Source organism: Mytilus californianus, unplaced genomic scaffold, assembly GCF_021869535.1.
Source record: "Mytilus californianus isolate M0D057914Y unplaced genomic scaffold, xbMytCali1.0.p SCAF_1, whole genome shotgun sequence".
Taxonomy (NCBI): domain Eukaryota; kingdom Metazoa; phylum Mollusca; class Bivalvia; order Mytilida; family Mytilidae; genus Mytilus; species Mytilus californianus.
In genome coordinates this window covers 96,213,168-96,239,791 of record NW_026262581.1, presented here as the reverse complement: position 1 = coordinate 96,239,791, position 26,624 = coordinate 96,213,168, and the positions used below count along the sequence as shown (strand labels likewise).

The 26,624-nt window shown below is 31.6% G+C and overlaps 1 protein-coding gene across 2 annotated transcripts in view; it reads left to right on the top strand.

Moving 5' to 3' along the window:
• Window positions 1-26,624, top strand: part of LOC127710239 (regulator of nonsense transcripts 2-like) — an 85,114-nt gene that overhangs the window by 43,930 nt on the left and 14,560 nt on the right. For both annotated transcript variants that reach the window (XM_052216009.1, XM_052216017.1), the window contains exons 20-30: window positions 389-497; window positions 794-851; window positions 12,665-12,720; window positions 13,689-13,805; window positions 14,407-14,592; window positions 18,216-18,257; window positions 18,731-18,832; window positions 20,501-20,560; window positions 21,976-22,114; window positions 24,151-24,290; window positions 24,954-25,137. In XM_052216009.1, coding sequence (XP_052071969.1) covers window positions 389-497; window positions 794-851; window positions 12,665-12,720; window positions 13,689-13,805; window positions 14,407-14,592; window positions 18,216-18,257; window positions 18,731-18,832; window positions 20,501-20,560; window positions 21,976-22,114; window positions 24,151-24,290; window positions 24,954-25,137 — 1,193 coding nt within the window. The remainder of the gene's footprint in view (window positions 1-388; window positions 498-793; window positions 852-12,664; window positions 12,721-13,688; window positions 13,806-14,406; window positions 14,593-18,215; window positions 18,258-18,730; window positions 18,833-20,500; window positions 20,561-21,975; window positions 22,115-24,150; window positions 24,291-24,953; window positions 25,138-26,624) is intronic.

Genomic DNA, 26,624 nt, shown 5'->3' with positions numbered 1-26,624 from the left:
TGTTAGTGTTCCCATGTGTACAATTCTTGACAGATTTTTATCAAATTAATGTTAAAGGTTTATGTAAGCAATGCCTTGGACAAGTTCAAAAACAGTGCTGATCAATTATTCTCAAAAGAGTTATGCCCCTTGGAAATTGCATTGTATTTGCTCTCAAGCCTTCATTTCTCTTAAGATATTTGTAAAAAGTCCTTTTGGACTTGGATATATAAAATATGTGCAATGAGGGGGACATTGGAACTCTGTTCTTTATAACTTTAAAAAATTTTGAAGCATTTGATACACTTAAATGTGTTAGTCTTTCTCTAATATGTCATTCTGATGGCCTTGAGTATTTATTATTAAGACTTTAATCTTTGAGTAATACTTTATATGATACTTATTTCAGGTATGACCTACTGTCTTTTTATGCAAGAATGGTTGCCACTCTGTTTCCCTGTATGCCAGATGTTGCTAATGATCTGGTGCAGTTACTCAAAGGAGATTTTCGATGGCATGTATGTATGATTGTGTTTTTTTGCTTTTTGTTCATTTTTTGTGATTTTATCACACATTTTACAAAATCTTAAGGGTGAAATCATACTTAAAGGAGATTTAATGAAATTAAAGTATGACAAAATATTATCCAATTATTGGTTTTATGAGTTTACGAATGTGTAGCCAAAATGACAAAAAAGGGGTTCTAGGAAAATTAAACAATCCAATACAATACTGTATCAAGTGAAAGATCAGATAAAAGAGTAGATTATATTCCCTTTGAGCCACAGATTTATTTTTATCCTTAAAATTTCAGGTTAGGAAGAAGGATCAAATAAATATAGAATCCAAACTGAAAACTGTCAGATTTATTGGTAAGTATATTGAAAAGTTTAATGAACTGTGCAGTTTTAGAAATGAAAAAAAAGACTTTGAAAGTGTGAGAATTATTGATATGTATTATCATTATACCCCACTCCAAGATTGCATTGCCTTGCTCTTCAGTACTGTGCTCAAAAATAATCTCATCACAATTTTATCATATACTACAGAACAAGATGACTTCCTATTCAGTTAACAGCTTGATAGGGATGTTTTGTTACTATTGCATACTTTTGGGATCTGTTAGAAACTGATTTCCTGTTTTCTGATACTTTGAATATGAGTGAGGGTTTGCTTAGCATGACAATGTGAGCAACTTCTTTCAGAGATGCAGATAATTTTTTTTTTTTGTCAGACATTGGGTCCTGCATGTAAAACAGTTTTGCCAGTCCTATCAACTGTTTGCCAGACCTACTTATTTTGAAAAATAGTAACTAGCTCCCAGTTGGATTAAGATACGCCTTAAAACCTTGACAAGAATGACCATGTGAAATAAGGATATGACCATGGGGTGGTTTAATGACTGAGACCACATTTAATTTAAATTATCCTGCAACATCAAATAAATAAATGAGAATGTTGTACTACACTTGCCAATAAGACTTGTCTTATTAATTTGCATAAGAACAATTAGATAAAAAACAAAGACAGTGGCAAGCTACATTTACGTTAAAACGAATATGTCTGTTCACACATTAACTTAAATGAAAAAATACTCTTAGAAAACTAAAATAATACTTGTTTTTGTTTAATTTAGTTTACATAAATCTGGTCATTAGTTGTCCCTTAATAGAACTTTGGGTTTTCAATGCTTTTCAACTTCATAATTGATTTGGCCATCTATTATTCCAACTGTTTTAATTCATGCACCACTAATTTGACAATTGTCATATGGAGACGAAACCTGTGTTTGTCGTACTAACAATGTTCCCATTAAGGCACGTATTCGCTCCCTGAATACATGGTTTTCTGTCTGGAAGCACCATTGCATGAACTGTGCGTCTGGGGGACCCTTCCTTATAACACTTGCTGAGTCTTGTTATCATCAGAATCTGAAAACATGGTTCTATTCAATATTGTTACGGGAAATTTACTTTCATTTCATTCATTGCTATGTGTAATGTTAAATCCCGAGAAATACAAAATAATTATGATCACATGACATACGCTAATTGGATAAACGCAGAGAAGATCGAAATCTGTTTACATCAGCACGTTTACTTATTAACGGCAATAAAATGTGTCATTAGAACTTTTGGTTTTCAATGCTTTTCAACTACATAATTGATTTGGAAGCCAAGGTAACCAGGACCTACAGAAATTTCAATTTTGAAGGCCCCAAACAGTAAAAATATTTGCCGGTCATTGGGTCTGACACAAAGACGTCATTTGCCGGACCCTCTAAATTTCTGCCCCCTAGGTCAGCTAGGTCTGACAGGTCCTACGATTAGCTGCATCACTGTTCTTTTTAATTTATTTATTTTATGAATTGTTCTGTGTTACACATTATTAATTTTTTATGCCAACATTTACCAGGGAAGGATCAAAATGTCTTCTACAGACATCAAAATTACATGCAGAAAAGGGATGTTGATTTAGAAAAAAAAATAAAAATTTAAAAAGTGAATTCCTGTATTTCAAATATCTCTATATTACATGTATGGAAGCTTAAACGGGCAAATAATAAATTGATTCTTACTATTGATCATCAAAGAAGAAGTTTAGATAAGAGAACTGTTTTTAACTGTGGATTATTATTAGCTGTTATTGCTTATTCGACAAAGAATGAAGAACCTTTGAGTAAAAAGACTTTAAGTATATTACAAATTTCCTTTTTTATTTGCTACTTTTCAATGTCTAGAATTTTAGGAAAGATTGGAAAACTAGTATGATTACAAGGGTTTTTTCACAAATATTGATATACAGTTTCATAGATTACTCCTATTATTATGGGTTATGCTCAGTATTTGAACACTTCATAACCACTATGTGTGACTTGAGTATGATTGAGCGACTAATTGTCGAGCCTGCGACTTTTGTTGCAGAAAGCTCGACATAGGGATAGTGATCTGGCGGCGGCGGCGGCATTAGCTAACTTTTTAAAAGCTTTATATTTTAGAAGGTGGAAGACCTGGATGCTTCATACTTTGTATATAAATGCCTCATGTTACGAAGTTTCTGTCAGTCACATGTCCAATGTCCTTGACCTCAATTTCATGGTTCAGTGACTACTTGAAAAAAAAGTTAAGATTTTTTGTAATGTTAAATTCTCTCTTATTATAAGTAATAGGATAACTATATTTGATATGTGCGTACCTTGCAAGGTCCCCATGCCCGTCAGACAGTTTTCACTTAACCTCGACCTCATTTCATGGATCAGTGAACAAGGTTAAGTTTTGGTGGTCAAGTCCATATCTCAGATACTATAAGCAATAGGTCTAGTATATTCAGTGTATGGAAGGACTGTAAGTGTAAGGTGTACATGTCCAACTGGCAGGTGTCATCTGACCTTGACCTCATTTTCATGGTTCAGTGGTTATAGTTAAGTTTTTGTGTTTTGGTCTGTTTTTCTTATACTGTATGCAATAGGTCTACTATATTTGGTATATGGAATGATTGTAGGGTGTACATGTCTAGCTGGCAGGTGTCATCTGACCTTGACCTCGTTTTCATGGTTCAGTGGTCAAAGTTGTTTTTGAGTTTTGGTCTTTTTTTCTAGTACAATATGCAATAGGTCAACTATATTTGGTGTATGGAAATATTTTATGATCTATATGTCAGTCGCGCAGGTTTTATATGACCATGTCCTCATTTTCACGGTTCATTGCTCAGTGTTAAGGTCTGTTTTTCTTAAACTATAAGCAATAGGTCAACTATATTTGTTATATGGAAGAATTGCTAACTGTATATGTCTGCCTGGCATGTTTCATCTGACCTTGATCTCATTTTCATGGTTCATTGGTCAATGTTTAGTTTTCTTGGTTAATGTTAAGTTTAGACGAATTTTAAACCGGAAGTTTTGTGACAATTCTAAAGTACGATTAATTCCGGATTCATTTCTGGGATTCGTTTTGTTTATCAAATTGACAAGAAATCACTGGGTTTTAAATTCTTTTACCTTTGAAAGTGTTTGAATATAATAGATATTAGTTGCACTTGTTTAATTTAGCATGAAATCATTTTGCATTTTACTATTAAATGTCCTGTCTGCTGAAGACAATTTTACGCATGTGTATTACATAGTAAATAAAGCACATGAGTTACTCGTAAAAAATTACTTTTTTCTACATAAATTGAATTAAGTTTTATTTTTCAAATCAGAATTATTGATTGTCTTTGCTGAAAAGTAATTAAATAATGAATACAGTTGTCATGGAATTTTAATTTCTTTATGATATTAGTTCTGAGCTTGTGATCATTGTCAGGTGTGAATTAAACACAGGTAAAAAGTGATTAGCGATCATTAGCCAATATTTCCCGGAGGCATGATATAGTTATTAGGAGGTCCCTCAGGATTATCATCTATACTGGAGTGGCAGTTTTATTACAGGAAAGGGATTGTAAAACTAAAACAAGTGCAAAATGGCGATTAAGAAACCCAATCTCAATGAAATGACCGAAATTATTTCTGTAAAAAAATAAAACTTGTCCTAAATCCCAATTTTTCGTTTAGGACAAATAGCTTGCAGCTTAGGACATGACTGGCAAATATGACCGTTTCAGGACCCTTGTCTGGGACACAAACTAATATGAGACTTCAGGTTTTAGCATTAGGCAAACAGAAAAACAAGTCATAAGTGCAGTTTAACATTACACACACAGACTTCTTTCTTTTTTTCCTAATTGATGATTAAGTAAATGATACTGGGTTATTCAAATGATATAGCATCAAGCTTGATGTAAGCAATAATGGTGCTACAGAGAAAAAGTAGTCTATTGTGACCTTTGCTAGTCATCATTGATCTTACCAACATCAAATGACAATGTTTCAATTGGATTTCACATTGCAAATAAGGCCAACCAAATAAACACATTTTTAGCTCACCTGGCCAAAAGGCCAACTGAGCTTTTCTCATTACTTGGTGTCCATCGTCATCATCATTGACTTTTACAAAAATCTTCTCCTCTGAAACTACTGGGCCAAATTTAATCAAACTTGACCACAATCATTATTAGGGTATTTTCTTTAAAAAATGTGTCCGATTAACTAGCCTGCCAACCAAGATAGCGGACATGGCTAAAAATAGAAGATAGGGGTAAACTGCAAGTTTTGTCTATAATCTTGAAAACTGCTATGAATTGAGGAAATCTAACAGTGGGCAGAAATGTTGAGAATGTTGAGATCTAATTGCTGTCCATTTACGTCAAAAATGTCAGACGACATCTTATAGAAATTATTGCCATTCATTTTTGTCTATCATTTTGAAAATTACAATAGTTACAAAGAAAGTTTTATTAGGAAAAATGATGAGCAATACAAGATCTACAAATAAGTTAACATGGCTGAAATCGTCAGACGACTCCTTATTGTAGTTATTGCTCTTTAATGATGATTTTTACAAATTTTTTTGTGTTTTTGCCTTTTATCATAAAAACCTGTAATAGATAGTTAGAAACTTTAAAAAGGAATAATGATCAGCAGGACAAGATCTAATAAGTCAACTTGATCAAAATCGTCAGTCGACTCCTTATTGAAGTTATTTCCTTTTCATGATGATTTTCACCAAAACGTAGCCATTGTTGAAGATACAGGTGAGCAACACAGGCTCTTTAGAGCCTCTTGTTGATTCAACTCACTCTTCAGTGCATAAAATCAGAAATTTCTTTTGATGCAGAAAATCGATTAAGTTTTATAAAGAATTAGAATTGGATATAGCTTGATATTAACTCGGTGAGTTTATTATTATTATTGAAACTAAATAACGAGAGTTGCTTACAAGTGATATCTAATTCTCACGAGTTGTTAAACCGATTCTTTTATGGTAAAAATTATCTTTGTCTGGTGAAATATTTTTGATTTCATAAGTTTCATTTCAAACAAGTCCGCTTACAGTATTAAGAATATTGTGTCAGGTACCCAGACTGCTGTTAGCATCGTACATTTTTATACGCCCATTTACGGGACGTATTATGGTATACCGTTGTCCGTCTGTCCATCTGTCTGTCCGTCGTCAACATGTCGGACAATAACTCAAAAATGCTTTAACCAATCTGCATGAAACTTTGGTGAATTGTTTATATCTATTGACATGAGCTCCCTTTTGATTTTTATAAATTTTAGATTTTACGTTTCCGAGTTATGGAGTTATATTCATTAAAAAAAGGGGGATTTTCCAGTTTTTGGAAAATAACTTAAAAATGCTTTCAACAGTTTTCATGAAAGCTTGGTGAATTGTTTATATCTATTGACATAAGCTCCCTTTTGATTTTTATAAAGTTTAGATTTTACGTTTCCGAGTTATGGGATTTTATTCATAAAAAGGGGATGATTTTCCAGTTTTCGGACAATATCTTTAAAGTGCTTTGAGCAGTTTTCATGAAACTTTGGTGACTGGTTTATATCTATTAAAATAACCTCCCTTTAATCTTTCATAAATTTCTGAAATGACATTGAGAGGTTATTGAACTTTATTCTTTAAAAAAGCGACGGGCGTATCATGCGCTTATGGCGCAGCTGTTTATTAAGCTTTATGTACGTTTCAAAATGGAATGTAATTGACAAAAAAAAATGTTTTCAGGTTAAATATGTGTGTGAGCGTTTTGTGAATTATTGGAACAATCTCAAATCTCCATTGCCAAGAGGAAAATGTAGTCTGTTGAACCTTTAAAAGACATGATTGACCATACGTATAGCCAATGGAAATGCTGCAATTCTGTAACACACTGCAGGATACGCCAACCAGATTTACGCATTTTTCATTACATTTATTCATGTCACACTCTGTTCAGTGTGATACCAGAAATATCTCTTCATGCAGGAAATATACAGCAGGCTGTCACCATAAGAGAATTATAGAATAACTAATCAAAGAATTCAAATATAGAAAAATTTTCAACAAGTGACCAACAACACATTAATTCATGAATGCCTGTAGCACATGAGTTAATTATTAGTGTTGTTCTGCCATGAGTTGATTATTTTTCAATATTTAAATTCTTGGATTGGTCATTTTTTTATAACGTTTATTACTAAATAGCTTTTTTCTAGGCTAATATACCAATGTAGACGGCAACTTAGAATTGTAATCATGGTGATACAGGAAAACTTCAATTTGCCATAAGCTTTTTTCACATTGATTGAGAAAATAATGATCTACTTTATTTCCTGTCATTATTTAAATTGCAGGAAATGAAATAGAACTCTGTTATACAGAAAAATAGAAAAACATAGTAATCTTTCTTAAATGGTTGGTGAACTATATATATTTTTTAAAGCTTATTTGAAAAAAAAAACACCAAACAAAATTATCTTTAATTTTTTATAACAATATTTCAACTTTAAATATGATTATAAAAAATTAGACTTTATAATTTCTTTTGAAGGAAGACAATTTTGTTCGGTGTTTTTTTTTCAAATAAGCTTTTAAAATATGTAGTTAACCAACTATTTAAGAAAGATTATTATATATTTTTCTGTTTTTTCTGTAAAACAGAGTTCTATTTCATTTCTTGCCATTTAAATAATGATACTGATATTGAAAAGAATATATGATGAAATAATTTATCATAATTTGATTTCTGAAGATTTAACGAGGAAATAGTATTTTGACAAATGTATAAAAATTACAAAAATGGTGATTTTGAAATTTATCTAAATCTGTAGTGTCTTTAAAGAGGATAACGAAATAACAAACATTGCTTATAATAGTTTGTAAACTGTTCAAAAGTGCCAACAATAAAAGGAGACAACTTAAATAGAAATGTGAATGAGACATATTATGTATATAATTGATTTTATTTGAATTTGTTTTGAAATTAATACACATTTTAGCATGATACTAAAAAGGTTCAACAACAAGAATGTTTACACTACAGTTGATAAATAAACACTTTCTCTAAATTTCTATTTTGCAGACATGCTATGATACATTGTTGAGTAAGAAAAAATATAATTTACCACACAAAATTTCAAACAAAATTACTCAAATGGATAAACTTTAAAACTGTTTTCAGTATGTTAGTGAGTTATGAACTAAGCAGAGTTTCTCACTTCAATAGTTGTGTTAATTAAGTTATAACTACCAGATGATTTTTCAAAATGGTTTGTTTGTTCATTGTATTTTGACACCTGGTAGTTAAACCATTGTAGTAAATAACAATTTCCCCAGAATTCTTCCGGGAGCATTAGAGTAAATGATAACTTCCATAGAATTTCCCCAAAAGGGCATTTAATTACTGTAGTTTCAGAAAATTTTGCTATGTTTTTATTATTAGAAGGGGTTCACAAAAATAAAATTCACATTTTGAATTTTGATACCATTATTTGTATGTAGCATTTCCTGAAATTGTAACAGTTAATCTCTCATGTTTGTCCATTGTTCAGAAATTGGAATAATAAATGCATTCAGTAGTTTCAGAATTCACCAGAAGTTATAACTTATGCTAAATTTTGACTATGTAATAACTTCCATAAAATTGTCCCAACTAGGCATTTGAGTGAGTAATCACTCGCGCAGAATTTTTTTTTCCCATGAAGAATTAATAAGTTATCACTCCTATGGTATTTCTGATATGAAGGATAAGTGAGTAATCACTCATATAGAGTTCCTACCATGAAGAATAAGTGAGTAATCACTTCTATAGAATTCTTCCCATGAAGAATAAGTAAGTTATCACTCCTACAGAATTTCTCCCATGAAGAATAAGTGTGAGTAATCACTTCTACAGAATTTCTCCCATGAAGAATATAATCACTCCTACAGAATTTCTCCCATGAAGAATAAGTGTGAGTAATCACTTTTACAGAATTTCTCCCATGAAGAATAAGTATGAGTAATCACTTCTACAGAATTTCTCCCATGAAGAATAAGTGTGAGTAATCACTCCTACAGAATTTCTCCCATGAAGAATAAGTGAGTAATCACTCCTACATAATTTCTTCCATGAAGAATAAGTGTGAGTAATCACTCCTACAGAATTTTCCCATGAAGAATATAATCACTCCTATAGAATTTCTCCCATGAAGAATAAGTAAGTAATCACTTTTACAGAATTTCTCCCATGAAAAATAAGTATGAATTATCACTTTTGTAGAATTTCTCCCATGAAGATTGAGTCAATATGATATCTCCTGCTGAATTTTCCCAGTGGATTATTATTGTTAATCCTGATAAATACAATAAATATGACAACAGCTCATCTTCTGTTTGAGTATTCTTATGGTTTGTCTAACTTCATGAATTCTGAATGCATAGATGATGGGATTGACTGCAGAATTCACACTAGCAATATAAATAATAATATGTCTTTGGTTTGAAGAAAAGATGGAGAATCCATAAAATCCCTCCACTAAGATCATTATATTCATTGGTACCAAGCATACCATCATACTTAATGCCAGTAAGGAAATTGTTTTTATGGCGCTTTTTTGTGATCGAGATATTTTTATCTGTCTTGGATTACTAGTGGTGCTAGTACTTTTCTGGGTTGTATTTGACCCCCTTTCTTCTCCATTGTTTTCATTCATTGGTGCTACTTGAATGACATGAATGTTTGAAGTTGTCTGTGTACCTTCAGTAGTGTTGTCCGGTGGATGAACAGCTTTACCTCCTACAGATATTATTTTGGTTGCCATCCACACACAGGCTGCAAATGCTAAAATAAAACCATTAAGAAAAAGGATGGACCATACTTGTAAAACTATGGCTCCTTGTTCAGGATTAAAAACAGTAGATATGGAGCAATACGGAATCTCCCTGTCATTTTTCAGGACAGAGAACGGAACAACAATACATGTTATTGCGCAGATCCAGGAAAGTAGAACCATAGCACAGAATCTGAGTCGGGTGTTTCGTTTAGAAGATAAACTTTTACGTAATATAGTTCCACATCTGTCTAAGCAAATGAATAGTACATGAAAAAATGATGCTATTAAACATGTAAGGTAAAGGCACATCCTAGACCAACATTCTTGGTAAGATGGTGGTTTTCCTTGTACGATGGACTTGAGAATGATAGATATAGGTATAACATTGATTCCGACCAGCATGTCTGATATACTCAAGCTTAGTATGTGTATGTTTCGAATAGACTTTCCAAGAAACGGACCAACTACCAGTAGTACAACAATTGGTACATTCAGTGTTAGGATAATGAATGAAGTTAATACTAATATGATTGTATATCCTGCTCCAACATTGGTCTCCAGTTCAGTGTTTGAAGAATTCATGTTGGTGACAGTTGTTATTTTTGAAATCCCACTGATGTCATCTGTTACAGGCATATTCTTATGCTCATTAAAAATGATATTCGCTCAGACAACACTATATATATTCTGTAATTCAGTCGAGATAAATGAATGATATATATATTCTCTGTTAATAACATATATGTATGCTTAATTGATCAGTGTCTGAGATTTTCACAAAGCAGTTCTGATGTCAGGATAAAAATCAGATATAGATTTAAATGGCTTTTGGATGTATGATTTTGAAGAAACCAAAAGACTTCCGATGACTTTGCATTTAATGGCCAATTTGTTGTATGTAAAGACATAATTTCAGCATTGATAATGATGTTTCCTAGAATATCATCCGGTGTAATTTTTAATTCATTGGACCCATAAACATTTTTCCTTTAGCTTCTTAATATAACATCTCCTTAAATAGTAATTAATATATAGCTTTCTCTTATCATTTTAGCAATGATATCTTAACAGGGAACTCTTACATGATGACATTCAATATAAGATAAAGTTATAATAATGTTATTGATTAATGTAAAACTGATATAATGGATTTATGAAGCCAACGATGATTAGCATCTGTGTTGACAGTACATTAGTAGATTCTTAAAAGCTTTGATTGGCTTTGATTATGTTTATGGCTTGCCAGTTCTAGTGGACATCATTATACAGAAAATTGAAGATGTAATTTTTACACAATTACTTTCCAATGGTTTTTTTTATTACATGCCTTTTAATAGATATTTAAAAAAAAAAAAAATCAAACTAGGCCTCAGATAGAATTTCAAATGCAGTTTGTACAAAGGGCAAGGTTCAATTTTTGCAAAACATGGCTTTGAATTTCAACTTTATCATTAAATATCAAAAAGGCCACAATTTGGTTCTCAAATAGATCTATTTCAAAAGCCTTTTTTTAGGTAAATCAAATCTCTTCATAATAGTAAATTATAGGCTCCAAAATAAAATTGAGAATGGAAATGGGGAAAAGTCAGAAAATTGTGAAGATTTTGTTAAAATACAACGATTTTGAGAAATTTTTCAGACCTTAAAGCTTTAGGAAAACCTTGGCTGCAACCTATGACCCTAATTAATCTGTAATCAAAAGGTGCCAAATTTAAAATTGAATCCATAGACACAAACACTTTCTGAATTGGGGATGCAATCAAAGTAAATTATGCTTAAACTGATATGTTTTATGAGAAAATTGAACCAAAACTGACATTACAACACAAAAAATGCATAATTAAGTGATTATAACTTTATTTTTTAATCATTTATATTATGAGGTGCCAAATAGAAGTTATTTTGTATTAATAGTAATACCATAACTATTTCCATGTGAGATACTGTGGATTCATTTATTTTTGTGGGTACCCATTTTTTCGTGTGTAAGCCTATATAAATTTTGTATTCCATTGAACATTTAAATTCGTGGTTCACCTACACCCATGAAATCCATGAAAATTGATATCCCACGAACTATAATGAATCCACAGTATTTAGTATTTTGACTTGATTAACTTGATAACTTAGGGCTAACTTTAGCCCTTCGTGAACCTACTTCTATGACAAAATACAAATATTTGTCTTCTGTTTTATTTACTGCACAACAAAACGGTCAAATCTTCAGTTCTGTGACTGGATTCTGTTATCTCAACATCATCAAATACCAAACTGGTGAAAATGGGACATTTAGCATTTACTATCACAAATCTCCCAAGAAATTGTTTTGTCTCCTCATAATGCAATATTGAAATGATTGAATATTAAATCCAATTTCAGTTCATTGAAATTAAACCCTATACATGTAGTCTTGTTGCTTTATTTAGTGAAATATCTTAGTGAGTCTGGTGACTTCCTACAGAAATCCGACAACTCTTGAATATAATGCTTATGAAATAAGAAGGTGTGGTATGATTGCCAATGAGACAATTCTCCACCAGAGACCAAATGACATAGAAGTTAACAACTATAGATCACCGTACAGCCTTCATTTACCTAATATATATATGCAACATTGGCTTTTAAGAAATTTGCACTTAGTTTTCCTGGTCAACTTTTATCCAGTAAAGTGATTTGAAAACAACATAATCTATGTGATATTCTTCAATCTTATACTTAGAATAGTATAACTACATAATTATTGGTAATGGTATTAATTCACACCAAATGTGGTCACATTTTTTTTGGGGGGGGGTAAGAGCAAATCTTTTGTATTTGTAGATTACTGATGCAATGTAATGTAAGAGCTGTTCAGGAGGTTGACATTTATAGGTTGAGTTACTATTTAGCTTAACAATGTTGTGCTATTGAACTTTCATTTCATAACTGACATTTGTTCAGGTGAACCTGTTGTGATTAATTGAAATAGTATGGTTATATATATATTTTTTTCATTAACAGGAGAGTTAGTAAAGTTTAACCTATTTCCAAAATCTGAAGCTTTACATTGCATAAAGGTAAATATAAGTAATGTTCAATTCTCATGCAATTAGTTTGTATCAATGGCTCTGATTGGATGACGACAAGCGTAAAATTCTCAATCTCCCTGTCTGTAACTAAGGAAGCCGACATTTTGAATTCCGGAATATATTGACATGTAATTTCTCTAATAATAAGCCAAAAAACTCACATTTGGACCTACAAATCTTCTTTTCATCAAATTTTATTACATTTTGAAGCGGACAAGAACCCAGAAAACGCCTGGTGTTTACGTTTGATGCCGGAAGCACACCTATGACGTCACCTAGTTTAGGCGCCAAAGAAGATAACATCATTTCGCTGGAATTTTCCTTTAATGAAAATTTTACACAGAAATAATGACTAAAATTGAATGATTTGTTTATTTTGCATTAGAATAGAGATTACGTGGAGACAGATAAACGGGTATTTGCAACAGTAAAACTAACGATGGATGTCTGCAAAGCTTCAAATACAATACAGTTATCTCTAAAATAGTTTATATAAACCCGGTTTTCAGAATGAAATATCTGGTTATTAAAATATTGAAGTTTGGAGGGTGGCTGTCAACAGTTTCTGTGCAAATAATTGATGAATGGTTCAATCAATGCTTTTCAAATTTTAATATTTTGTTACTGATGACAAAATGGAGGTCAAGTTTGATATTTACTATTTTCTCTTTTGCTGTTCAGGACATATGATTATTTATAGATTTGAATATAGGCATGGACTGTTGCAGGTCATACAAGCCTGAAAGTGCCATACGTTAGAATACATCAATTTCATTCATACTAGATGGCCAAGATTCTGACTCATTTCTTGTTACATTTTTTTTCTTCAAATTTTTAGAAGTCAAATGTACAATAATTGTAGATGCCTTATGGTCTTAATTTTCTGTGGAGCATATATCATCATAGTTTATAATGTAGATAATACATGTATATAAAATATAATTTTTATTTTGTAGATGTTGATGTTTGACTTTTTCCATCACAATATAGAAATGGCTTGTGCTTTGTTGGATAATTGTGGAAGATTTTTATACAGATCACAAGATTCTCATCACAGAACCAAAATATATTTAGTAAGAATTAATAAAAAAATATAGTGGGTAAATGTCCCTGAGACAGCATCCTATAAAGTAAGTCTTCAAATAATTTTCAACCTATTTATTGCCTTCAGATATAATAGTTTTTAAAATGAACAATGTATAAATAAAATGCTATAGTGAATCAATAATGTTTGAAGATTCTACCACTGTGTGGAGTGAGAATGATATTTGTGTCAGCTAATTATTTGAAATTCAGTTGTCAAGATATATTCTAGTTTCATTCATAAACCTCATAAAACTATATCCAATAAGTTGATTGCAGTATAGTGTAAACATAAGGATAGAATATAGTAGTATTAAAATTTGTTGTCTTTTAAATTTGAACTTTTAAATAGATTTATTTAATAATAAAAGCCCAAATGTTTTTTTTTTAAGTTAGAAAAAAATTGTGATTAGTGAAAAGATCTAATTGATATTTATATAGTCACTACACTATAGTAATAGAAATACATACGCTGTGGGGTATATATGTCAATGAGACAGCAAAAAATTTAATTAGCCATTTAGAGGTTAAAGTTAAGGAGATGTTTAATTTAGAATAATAATGATTTATTGATTGATTAAATTATTTCAGGATGTGATGATGCGTAAAAAGTCAGCATTACATTTAGAAAATCGCTACACTACTATGATAGAGAATGCATTTTACTATAGTAATCCACCAGAGGTTCAACAGATGGCCAGAAAAGTTAGACCTCCCATGCATGAATACATTAGAAAACTACTATACAAAGACTTATCTAAAACCACAACAGAGAAGGTAAAGTTTGATTATCCACGAATGAACACAGCATATTCTAGGATCTCTCAGTGTCTTGGGATGTTTATCATTGGTTTTCCTTATCTATCATCTGTAAACTTTTTTTTTAAGATTCTATCAGAAAATACTGAACCAATTTTAGTAAAACTTGACAATATGATTTTTAGGTTGTTTAAATTATTGATTGTATATTATATTTCAGCCCATCAATCAACATGGCCCCATGGTTTAACATTTAACATAATGGTAATTGTAGTAATTGCTTAATATCTTGAAAACAAATTACAAACAGAAAATCTAACGAGTTAAAAGTTCAGAATGTGAAGATCTATCAACTCTCCATTTCTACAGTAGTTAACAGAATAAACAGATGACTTTTTATTTGCCCTGCAATGTTTTTTTTAAGAATTGAGCATTTTTTTGCTTATAAACTTGAAAACTATAATGTATAGAAAGGATTGAAATGCAAAAAATGCCTGATATTGTGTTTTGAAAACTGAAGGAGATCGGGAATAACTGACAGAAGATAAGATGTAATGAAAGTGAAAATCTATTGTTATCTATCACATCTATAATGTGATTTCTTATAGATTTATCACTTAAATGTTGATTTTTATGTACTTTTTATATGACCGCAAAAAAAAATTTGCGTAAAAAAAATTTTGCGTCGTATAATGCTATGATGTCGTTGTCGTCCAAACACACATTTGGTTTCCGGACAATAACTTTAGTTTAAGTTAATGGATCTCTTTGAATTCTTACCAAAAAGTTCAGTATTACAAAAGGAAGGTTGGGATTGATTTTGGGGGTGATGGCACCAACAGTTTGGGAATTAGGGGCCATAAAGGAGCCAAAAACAAGCATTATTTAGTTTCCGGACAATAATTTGTGAGTAAGTGTATGGATCTCTCTGAAATTGTACCACAAGGTTCCATATCACAAAAGGAAGGCTGGGATTGAGTTTGGGGTTAATTGCCCCAAACGTTCAGGAATTAGGAGCAAAAAAGGGGCCAAAAACAAGCATTTTTTCTAGTTTCCAGACAATAACGTGTGTTTAAGTGTATGGATCTCTCTAAAATTGTACTACAAGGTTCCATACTATGAAGGAAAGGCTTGGATTGAGTTTGAAGGGATTTTTTTCCTATTTTTTTGGGGGGTTCATTTTTTTCTTCAAAATTTTAGAAATTTCATATTTTTGAAATCGTCAATTGCACAGTATTGTGCAATAGCAAGAAATCTTCAATTGCACAGTATTACTCAATAGCACAGTATTGTACAATAGCACAGTATTGGGCAAAAGCAAGAAATCTTCAATTGCACTGTATTGTGCAATAGCACAGTATTGCACAATAGCAAGAAATCTTCAGTTGCACAGTATTGCGCAATAGCACAGTATTGCGCAATAGCACAGTATTGTGCAATATCACAGTATTGTGCAATAGCGAGAAATCTTCAATTGCACAGTATTGCACAATAGCATAGTATTGCGCAATAGCAAGAAATCTTCAACTGCACAGTATTGCGCAATAGCAAGAAATCTTCAATTGCACAGTATTGCGCAAGAGCAAGAAATCTTCGATTGCACAGTATTGCACAATAGCAAGAAATCTTCAATTGCACACTATTGCGCAATAGCAAGAAATCTTCAATTGAAAACAAATACAATTGTTTTAACCAATTTCGATGGGATTAAGTCTTTAATTTTTGGGGGTTCTAACCTTGTATATTTTTTTATACGCCCGTTTACGGGACGTATTATGGTATACCGTTGTCCGTCTGTCCGTCCGTCCGTCTGTCCGTCCGTCTGTCCGTCGTCAACATGTCGGACATTAACTCAAAAATGCTTTAACCAATTTGCATAAAACTTTGTTGAATTGTTTATATCTATTGACGTGAGCTCCCTTTCGTTTTTTATAAAATTTAGATTTTACGTTTCTGAGTTATGGGGTTTTATTCATTAAAAAAAGGGGGATTTTCCAGTTTTCGGACAATAAGTCAAGAATGCTTTCACCAACTTGCAAGAAATTGTGGTGAATTGTTTATATCTATTGACATGAGCTCCCTTTCGATTTTTATAAATTTAAGATTTTATGTTTTCGAGTTACAGGGTTTTATTCATAAAAAAGGGGGGATTTTCCAGTTTTCGGACAATTACTCAAAAATGCTTTCAGCAATTCTTATGAAACTTTGGTGAATTGTTTGTATGTATTGATGTAAGCTCCCTTTAGATTTTTATAAATTTTACATTTTACATTTCTGAGTTATGGGATTTTATTCATTAAAAAAAGGGTTGATTTTCCAGTTTTCGGACAATAACTCAAAAATGCTTTCAGCAATTCTTATGAAACTTTGATGAATTGTTTGTATGTATTGATGTAAGCTCCCTTTAGATTTTTATAAATTTTACATTTTACATTTCTGAGTTATGGGGTTTTATTCATTAAAAAAAGGGGTGATTTTCCAGTTTTCGGACAATAACTCAAAAATGCTGTCACCAATTCTCATGATACTTTGGTGAATTGTTTATATCTATTGATGTAAGCTCCCTTTTTATTTTCATAAATTTCTAATATGACATTGAGAATTAATTGAACTTTATTTGTTTATAATCTTGACAACAGATTTACTAAGTATTGCACAACAGCAAGAAATCTTTAATTGAATATAAATTCAATTCATATAACCAATTTCTTTGACTACATTTATTCAGAAACCTATAATATGTCAAATATTTAATTACAATCCAAATTCAGACCTGAATCAAGCTTGAATATTGTGTCCATTTTTGCCCCAACTGTTCAGGGTTGGACCTCTGCGGGGGTATCTAGCTGCGCTCAGCGAAGCAGTTTATTTGGATATTGGGCCCTATTTTTAAATTGGTCTACATTGAGGTCAAAAGGGTCCAAAATTAAACTTTGTTTGATTTCATCAAAAACTGAATTATTACGGCTGTATGATTTGATGAATCTTATTGTGCATTTAGATTTATATTTTGGGCCCTGTTTTCAAATTACCGGTAGTGCATATTAAGGTCTGAAGGGTCCAAAATTAAACTTTGTTTGATTTCAACTAAAATTAAATTCTTGTTGTTTTTTTATATGCTGAATCTAACCATGTTGTTAGATTTTGAATATCAGACCATTCTAGGTAAATTAAATGTCCCATTTCAAATTTTTAAGATCTTTGACCTCATTTATTTTGTGTCAGAAACCTATATTATGTCCAAAATTTGATCACAATCCAAATTCAGACAGTATCAAGCTTGAATATTGTGTCCAAACTTGCCCCAACTGTCCAGGGTTCGACCTCTGCGGTTGTATCAGGCTGCATTCAGCGAAGCATTTTATTGGCTCTTAAGATATTGTCAAAACAATATTTTATATAGAGAAAAGTGTAAACAGTAAAATTGATGAACAAGCAGAATGGAATCAACAAATCATTTCATTTGCCATTTTATCTTTTTAAGTTTCCTTTTGAGTGTTTACCACACATAAAATTTATTTAAACACAATACTACAGTTGCAACATTTTAAATAGCGAATTGAAATCATCATCTATTGAGTTTTTCTTAATATTGCATTTCATTGTAAGGTATATAATACATATAATCTTTTTATTTGCAGGTATTGAGACAGTTGAGAAAGTTGAAATGGGATGATCCAGAGGTAATACCTTGCTGTAGGAGTTATTTCCCCTTCTATACTTCCTTATTCTGTTATATACTTATTTATTTCATATAAATGTATATATTTATATATATATTTATCTAAATGACCAGATGTAAATATAGGATGATAACTGAATGATGCATATTCAGTTAAACATGTCAGGCGATGTACATAAGTGAGTGACATACAAATCCTGTAAATATGTTGTCAGAAACATGGCAATGTGGAGAAATAACTCAAAACTAAACACATGAGTTTTTCAAGCTCTGCAACAATGTTAACTTTCTCTACTCAATTTTTTGTTATGAAATCTTGGCAAATAACTGTATTAAATTTCAAGTTCTGAATTTGTACAAGTTTAAGATATATAATTTCCAGTTATGAAATAGTGGTAGATGACTGCTACTTTTTCCTCAGAATAATTTTACAAGATATTTTTTTTATTACCAGTATATATATATTGCTTTCAGATTGCTTTCTATGCCACTAAATGTCTGATAGCAGTTTGGAATTTAAGATACAACTCTATACACTGTTCATCTAATCTATTGGCTGGTTTGGCCCCATATTATGTAAGTTTTATTGAATAATTCTATTATTATTTCTATGAACTTTCCTCAAGTAGGTGGACTTATAAACTATTTTGATTTGGGTCAAATTAAAGAGAAACTTTTGATGTGATTATTTTATTTCAGTTTTTGAAGCAATGAATAGCTTTTCGACCTTTTATTTTTGATGTACATGATTATTTCTTTTTTACATATATAAAGAATTTGAATAAGTCATTCGATAAACTTTCATATGTTATGAAATAATGGTTGATTTTTTTCCTAAGCTGTGATATAATTTTTCATTTTACATGTTTAAAAATGACCATGTTATTAACTTCTCATTGTTAAAGGCCATTCAGTTGCCTAGACAGTAAAACCTGTATAAACCGGCCTGTTGTAGGACTATGGAAAGGGGCCAGTTTGGACAGTGGGTCGGTTTATTCAGGTTTCCGGTTTGACAGGAAGTATTGACTTGTGACTTGAGATATTTTGCATGTAAAAGTTCTAAATTAATAAAAACAAAGACAGTAATAATCTATTTATTTAAAGTTATGTCATGATTTGTGTGAAAATACATGAATATAACAAGTGTTTCCTGTCTGTTCACCATTTTATTACGCACAATCGGGTCTTCAGTCATCGAATTCATTGGCTTTAAAAATTTCAGAAATCGATTGTACCCAGAATGCAAAAAAAATAGTATTATTCTGTTTTTTATAATATCTTTGTATGTCAAATGGGCCTCGGTAGCATCAGTCTCTGACTCGTCAGTTTCAGTTTCACTTTGAATTCATTGTTTTCATTTGCCTCAGAATCCTCGCTTTGTTTGAATTGTTCAACAAGATTTTCATTTTACTTCCATCGTTCATTTCCTACGTTAGTATAGCCCATTAAAAAGCAAGAATTTTATCAAACGAAACTTCATCATGGTCGAAACATTGTTGTACAATGTACCATACCCATAAACTCGACAAGGAATGTCGTCATCCAGGTGTTCTCCATTATCAGTGTCATCTGTTTCGAGGTTCACAACGGGGAACCCAGCATTTCGAAAACACGATGTAAATTTCTAACTCCGTAATTTAAAATTTGTATCAATGAAACAATGTCAGTTCTATCTGAGATATATTCGGAGATGATGTATTAAATTGTTTCTTTTTCAATTATTTAAATGACACTTTAATTGTGTTTCAATAAAAACCGCTCACTACCGTAAGTTCATGGTTTATCACCTTCCTAAATGATAATGCTAAAAAATCATCTTATGTAAACAATTTTGCTTTGATTGCATATCAATCAATACTGTTATCATATTGAATTAATTGAACAAACCAGTTTTGACAGGTAATAATTTATGTAATTAAGAGTATTGGGACTTCATTATTAGACCGGAATTTGGAATACACAGGGTCCGGTTTACAGAGGGTATTTTTGCAATGACTTTTTTACAAAAAAAAATGGGACTTCAATTTTCGGCCGGAATGGACAGGAAACCTGTTTATTCAGGTTCAGGTTTACCCAGGTTTGACTGTATATGCTTACATCCTCTTCATTTGAACTTTGGTGGAAAGTTGTCTCATTAGCAACCATACCACATCTCCTTATTTTTATATTAAGTAGTTTTCATTGTATAGAAACATTTTGCTAAATTAAATTGTTGATATTGATTCTTTAAATGTTTCTCTACAGGAGCATGTTGCCATTCAGGTAGTGGATGGTGTATTGGAAGACATCAGGTTAGGGATGGAGGTAAGTTTGATTTTTATGCCCCTCCTAGGGGCCTTATGTTTTTCAGTCTGTGCGTCCGTTCGTCCGTCTGTCCGTCTGTCCTGCTTCAGGTTAAAGTTTTTGGTCAAGGTAGGTTTTGCTGAAGTTAAAGTCCAATCAACTTGAAACTTAGTACACATGTTCCCTATGATATGATCTTTCTAATTTTAATGCCAAATTAGAGTTTTGAACCCAATTTCACGGTCCACTGAACATAGAAAATGATAAGTGCAGGTGGGGCATCCATGTACTATGGACACATTCTTGTTGTTTATATGTGCATATAAATATGGTTTACAAATTTTGAGCCATTGCAGATTTCAAAAGATGTATAAACAAACTTGTATTAATATTTAACAAAAATCTGTTATGCATGTATATTGTTACTGATAAATTCTACATATTCATAGTTGATTTTAATGGATATTCACAATCTGCACCAAAAAAGGAGGATTTTTTTTAAATCTAAGAGGTTTGCAAAGGAAAACTGGTAGGAAATTAAAGGAAAAACAGTATATGGCATACTGTGGATTCATTTATTTTCGTGGGTATCAATTTTCGTGGATAGAGTTAAAAAGACGTTTCGTGGTATACGTAAATTTGTGGATCGCTGATTACAAAAAAAATAAATTCAGATACGTAATTCGTGGATTTCTTTTTAATTTAGATCATATAACCTCCTTGGTTTCATCAATAATAAAACAAACAAAAAAGAAGGAATTAATTGAAAAAGTTTTGAATTGTCAAAATCCTCGCTTGGTCATTCTAGGTTAAAGTGTTCATTGAAAACTTCTATTACAATAATGGACAGAGACAACTAATTATTTGTTTGTTTTACAATTTATAATTTTCTTGTCGGAATTTTATAAGGCATTCAAGACTCAATGATTGAAAGCTCATTTCCCTAATCACGATATAATAAACAGTCATATAAGTAAAAGGTGTGAAAATAAATGTTCCTGTCATAAGCAATATTACCTACGGGCAATATCCCCGTACTTAATCCTATTGATTTTTAATCACCTGTAAACCAAACTATGACATGGTAATTAACAATTTGCAGTTATTTCCCATGAACAGTTTTAATCAATTTTAAAAAGTAAATTATCACTGATATTCGATATATTTATTATTGATTTAATCCAAAATACTTGTATCTTCTTTCAATAAAACATGTGTTGTGTTACAATGTTTATCGCTAGTCAACACTATACTAGAACTGCATAACATAACCGGAAATAAACATCCGACTCCATACACATTTCTCGGGATTATTCTTCGTTGAATTCTTAAATTCGTGGTTTGCTGTGACCCATGAAACCCACGAAAATTGGTATACCACGAATAAAAATGAATCCACAGTACATAATCAGTGGTTTTCTTTTGTTACATTTTAGGTAAACCACCCTAAATTTAACCAGAGAAGAGTGAGCTGTGCTAAATACCTTGGCGAGTTGTACAACTATAGACTAGTGGAATCATCAGTCATTTTCAAAACTCTCTACTCATTTATAACATTTGGAGTATCATATGATGGTATGTATGATAACCTTAAGAATCCTTTATACAAGAGATAGCAGAAAATACTTATTTAACAGATTTTCACTTTGTTTTACGATTTAAATAACAAAAATTGAAATTTTATTTTTTTTGTTTCAAACATTTATGAAAGCCGAATTGTGAAATAATTATTTCCTATTGGCTGTCAGTTTGGTTCAATTTGTCAAAATAAGTATTTTTGGCTTCCAAGTCAATAATTCAACCTCATTTGAATCCATATTCATGCTAACTTCAATTTAACCCTTGGCTGGAGATGAGTTACACATGTGCTAAGCATGTTTAATTATTAAAAAAGAAAAGATGTCAAACTTGAACAGTAAAACAAGGGAGTCACTGGAAAGAACCATTCCATTGACCTATTCTACAAAATCATTCTTGTACAAGGAAAACTGATTGTCATACTTTTTGTCAAGCCTTCGACTTTTGTCGCAGAAAGCTCAACATAGGGATAGTGATCCGGCGGCGGCGGCAGCGGCAGCGTTAGCTAACTTCTTAAAAGCTTTATATTTTCCAAGGTGGAAGACCTGGATGCTTCATACTTTGTATATAGATGCCTTATGTTATGAAGTTTCCGTCTGTCATATGTCCATTGTCCTTGACCTCATTTTCATGGTTCAGTAACTACTTGAAAAAAAAGTTAAGATTTTTTGTAATGTTAATTTCTCTTTTTATTATGAGTAATAGGATAACTATATTTAATATGTGCGTACCTTGCAAGGTCCTCATGCCTGTCAGACAGTTTTCATCTGACCTGGACCTCATTTCATGGATCAGTTAACAAGGTTAAGTTTTCGTGGTCAAGTCCATATATCAGATACTATAAGCAATAGGTCTTCTATATTTGGTGTATGGAATGAGTGTAAGGTGTACATGTCCAACTGGCAGGTGTCATCTGACCTTGACCTCATTTTCATGGTTCAGTGGTTAAAGTTAAGTTTTTGTGTTTTGGTCTTTTTTTCTAATACTATATGTAATAGCTCAACTATATTTGGTGTATGGAAATATTTTACAATGTACATGTCAGTCTGGCAGGTTTTATTTGACCTTGACCTCATTTTCACGGTTCATTGCTCAATGTTTAGTTTTTGTGTTTTGGTCTGTTTTTCTTTAACTATAACCAAAAGGTCAACTATATTTGTTGTATGGAATAATTTTAAATTTATATGTCTGTCTGGCAGGTATCATCTGACCTTGACCTCATTTTCATAGTTCATTGGTCAATGCTAAGTTTTCATGGTTAAGTTTGTTTCTTAGATACTATAAGCAATGGGTCAACTATATTTAATGCATAGATTGATCGTAAGGTGTACATGTCTGTCTTGCATGGTTCATCTGACCTTGACCTTATTTTCATGGTTCATTGGTCAATGTTTAGTTTTCCTGTTTAAGTCTGTTTCTTAGAAACTATAAGCAATAGGTCAACTTATTAGAAACTATAAGCAATAGGTCAACTATATTTGGTGTATTGAATGGTTGTAAGGTGTACATGTATTTCCGGTTTGGTTTATCTGACCTTGACCTCATTTTCTTGGATCATGTTAAGTTTATGTGATACTTTTAGTAAAGCTTTATATTTAGGACTATCAACATAAAATCAATGGTCAGTAAAGAAGGCGAGACATTTCAGCATGTGCACTCTTGTTTAATCTATGATATGAAATCAAACAGACCTAAAAAAAAAATAGTTATCATACAATTGCACAGGCTTGTCTGTGTATTTAAATTTATGTTTACATCAGGTCATATGACCATCCTCGAGAGTCGAAAATACATCCAAAATGATGAAACATTATAACGAGTCCATGTTTTGTTAGTTGGTTTTTTTAACTTTTTGTAATTGAATATACTCTTAGTATGTTAAAAATCTAATATGAGAATTTGAGTCAAATTGGTGAACATGAACTTGACAGAAAATGACCCTGTAATAGTGAATTTGCCGATAAATGTCCTAACTCTCAGAGTACTGTCCTGGTTAAAATCAATTAATGATATTTTGTTTTATATAATTCCAGAAAATACTCCTTCTCCATTAGACCCACCAGAACATCTGTTTAGAGTCAGATTGACCTGTGTTATATTAGAGACCTGTGGACAATATTTTGATAAAGGATCCAGTAAGAAGAAGCTGGATTGTTTCTTACTTTATTTCCAGGTAAGATCCATGTGATCTGATCCTTGACATGGATGCAATCAATGGGATAAAGAATAGAATTTTTTAAGAAATAATGTCTAACAGTCAGTCATGGTACATTGACTTTAAAACTTTTGCTTAGTTAGGATATAAAGTTTGTGATAATATCATTTACAGGGAAACCACTTATTGTAAGTCAATGATATTTGGTATGGTCCATTGACACAGAAACTTTTGCTTAGTTCTGAAACACTTGAAATGCTTTTTTTTAAATTGATCCTATCCTCAATATATTTACTTTGAGCAAAGCTATCTTTTTTCATGTTATCACTTTTGTTAGATACACATTGTTTTCAAAAGTTATTCATTCTAAAAAGAAATATTCTTCTCCCTTGAGAACCAATATGTCAGACATTAATTGTCTTCTTCAGTGAGCGTCTGTTGGCTATTCCAACTTTTTATTTGATAACATTTTTAAGGCCTACCTGTTGCTGTAAGGAGGAAGTTAAAGATGTTCCTGTCTCTGATAAATGTTTTCTTCCAAGATATTTTATTGGATTGTTTCATTTAAATCATTCTTATACCTTATCCCCTTGTTTTATTCATAGAAGGCTGCCCATTTCCTTTACTTGAAACTGTTTTTGGTTTTTGGTGTTTTTTTATTTGTGGTATTTTTTTCTACAGAAATACTATTTGTACAAGAAGATGAACTCTATATACAATGAGGATCGGCCTTTCCCAATAGATGTCAAGAACTTATTTCAGGATACCATGGAAACAATCAGACCAAAGACCAAGCTAATAAAGGATCATGAAGAGGCAATGAAAGCTATTGAAGACCTAGAAAAGGAGGTTAAGCCAAAATTAGGTATGTTCTATCTAAAAACACTACTGAAACTTATTGAAAATTGGAAAACAAGATCAAGTCAAAATAATTATTAGTTACCTACCAACGAAGTCGAAGGGGACTTTAGGTTTGCACTCTGTCCGTCTGTCTGTCTGTCCATCCATCAGTCCGGCAAATCAGTTTTCCACACTTTTTTTCTTCGTGCTTGAAGATATTGATGTGATATTTGGTATATAGTTTGATCATGATGAGTTACAGATCAAGTTCCAATTTTGCTCCGGTCTGATGATTTTGTCCAGAGTTATGGTCCATGGACTTAGTAAATTCACTCAAATATTCAGTTTTCCACACTTTTTTTAGTCATGTTTGAAGATATTGATTTCAAAATTGGTATATAGTGTTATCATGACAAGTTACAGATCAAGTTCGAATTTTGTTCCGGTCTGATGATTTTGTGCCGAGTTATGGTCCTTGGACTTAGAAAACTCACCCAAATAATCAGTTTTCCACCCTTTTTTTGGTCATGCTTGAAGATATTGATTTGATAATTGATATGTAGCTTTGTAATAACAAGTTACAGATCAGGTACGAATTTTGTTCCGGTCTGATGATTTTGTGCAGAGTTATGGTCCTTGGACTTGGAAAATTCACTCAAATAATCAGTTTACACACTTTTTTTCATCATGCTTGAAGATATTGACTTGATTTTTGTTTACAACATGACAAGTTATAGATCAAGTTAGCATTTTTTTTCAGTACAATTGAAATTTTAACTGGTAGTAGACTATGCATTGCCATGCAATACTCTCAGAATGCTTGTTTTTGTTGAAAGGTATTTTAGGACAACAATAAAAAAAAAATGGGTATGGTCACCTGTGAAAATTTTGATGAAGAGTTAGAATAACAAAATTAGTTTAAGCAAAAGATAGGTATAGTGTGGTAAATATCTGACGGTGAAAGTTGTTAAATATTTGGTAAAATAGATTAAACCAAAAAAAAGTATGGTCTTTTAAAACTCCACACATTCATACCCTGTTCAAGCCAAAAATAGGTAGTATATGTTAAATATTGGAAGAGAGAACTGGTGAAGACTTAGAAGGAGTAGAAAAATAAGAATAGATATTAGTATTTATATCTTTTGTATAAGACTTAAAATAAGAAGCTCCTTTAAATATCAGCATTTAAAGCTATTGATTAGGACTTAGAAAAAAGGGTTGAGAATAAATAGGTTCTGCTTTGTTAATCATCCACATTGGAAACTATTTGAGACTTAGAAAACAAGGTATGACGAGAAATAGGTATAGGCTGTTTAATCTCCGATTTTATAATGTTTCTATCATAAAACTTCAATGTTTCTGACTCACAGAGGAAAAAAATTGTACTTTTATGGTAGAAGGGAGCAATTTGTTTTCTGGTATGTGCGTTTGTCCATCCGTTTGTCCATCTCGTACCAGGTTTAACAACTTTGTACACTAATTAATTATGATGTGAATTTTTTAAATTGTATA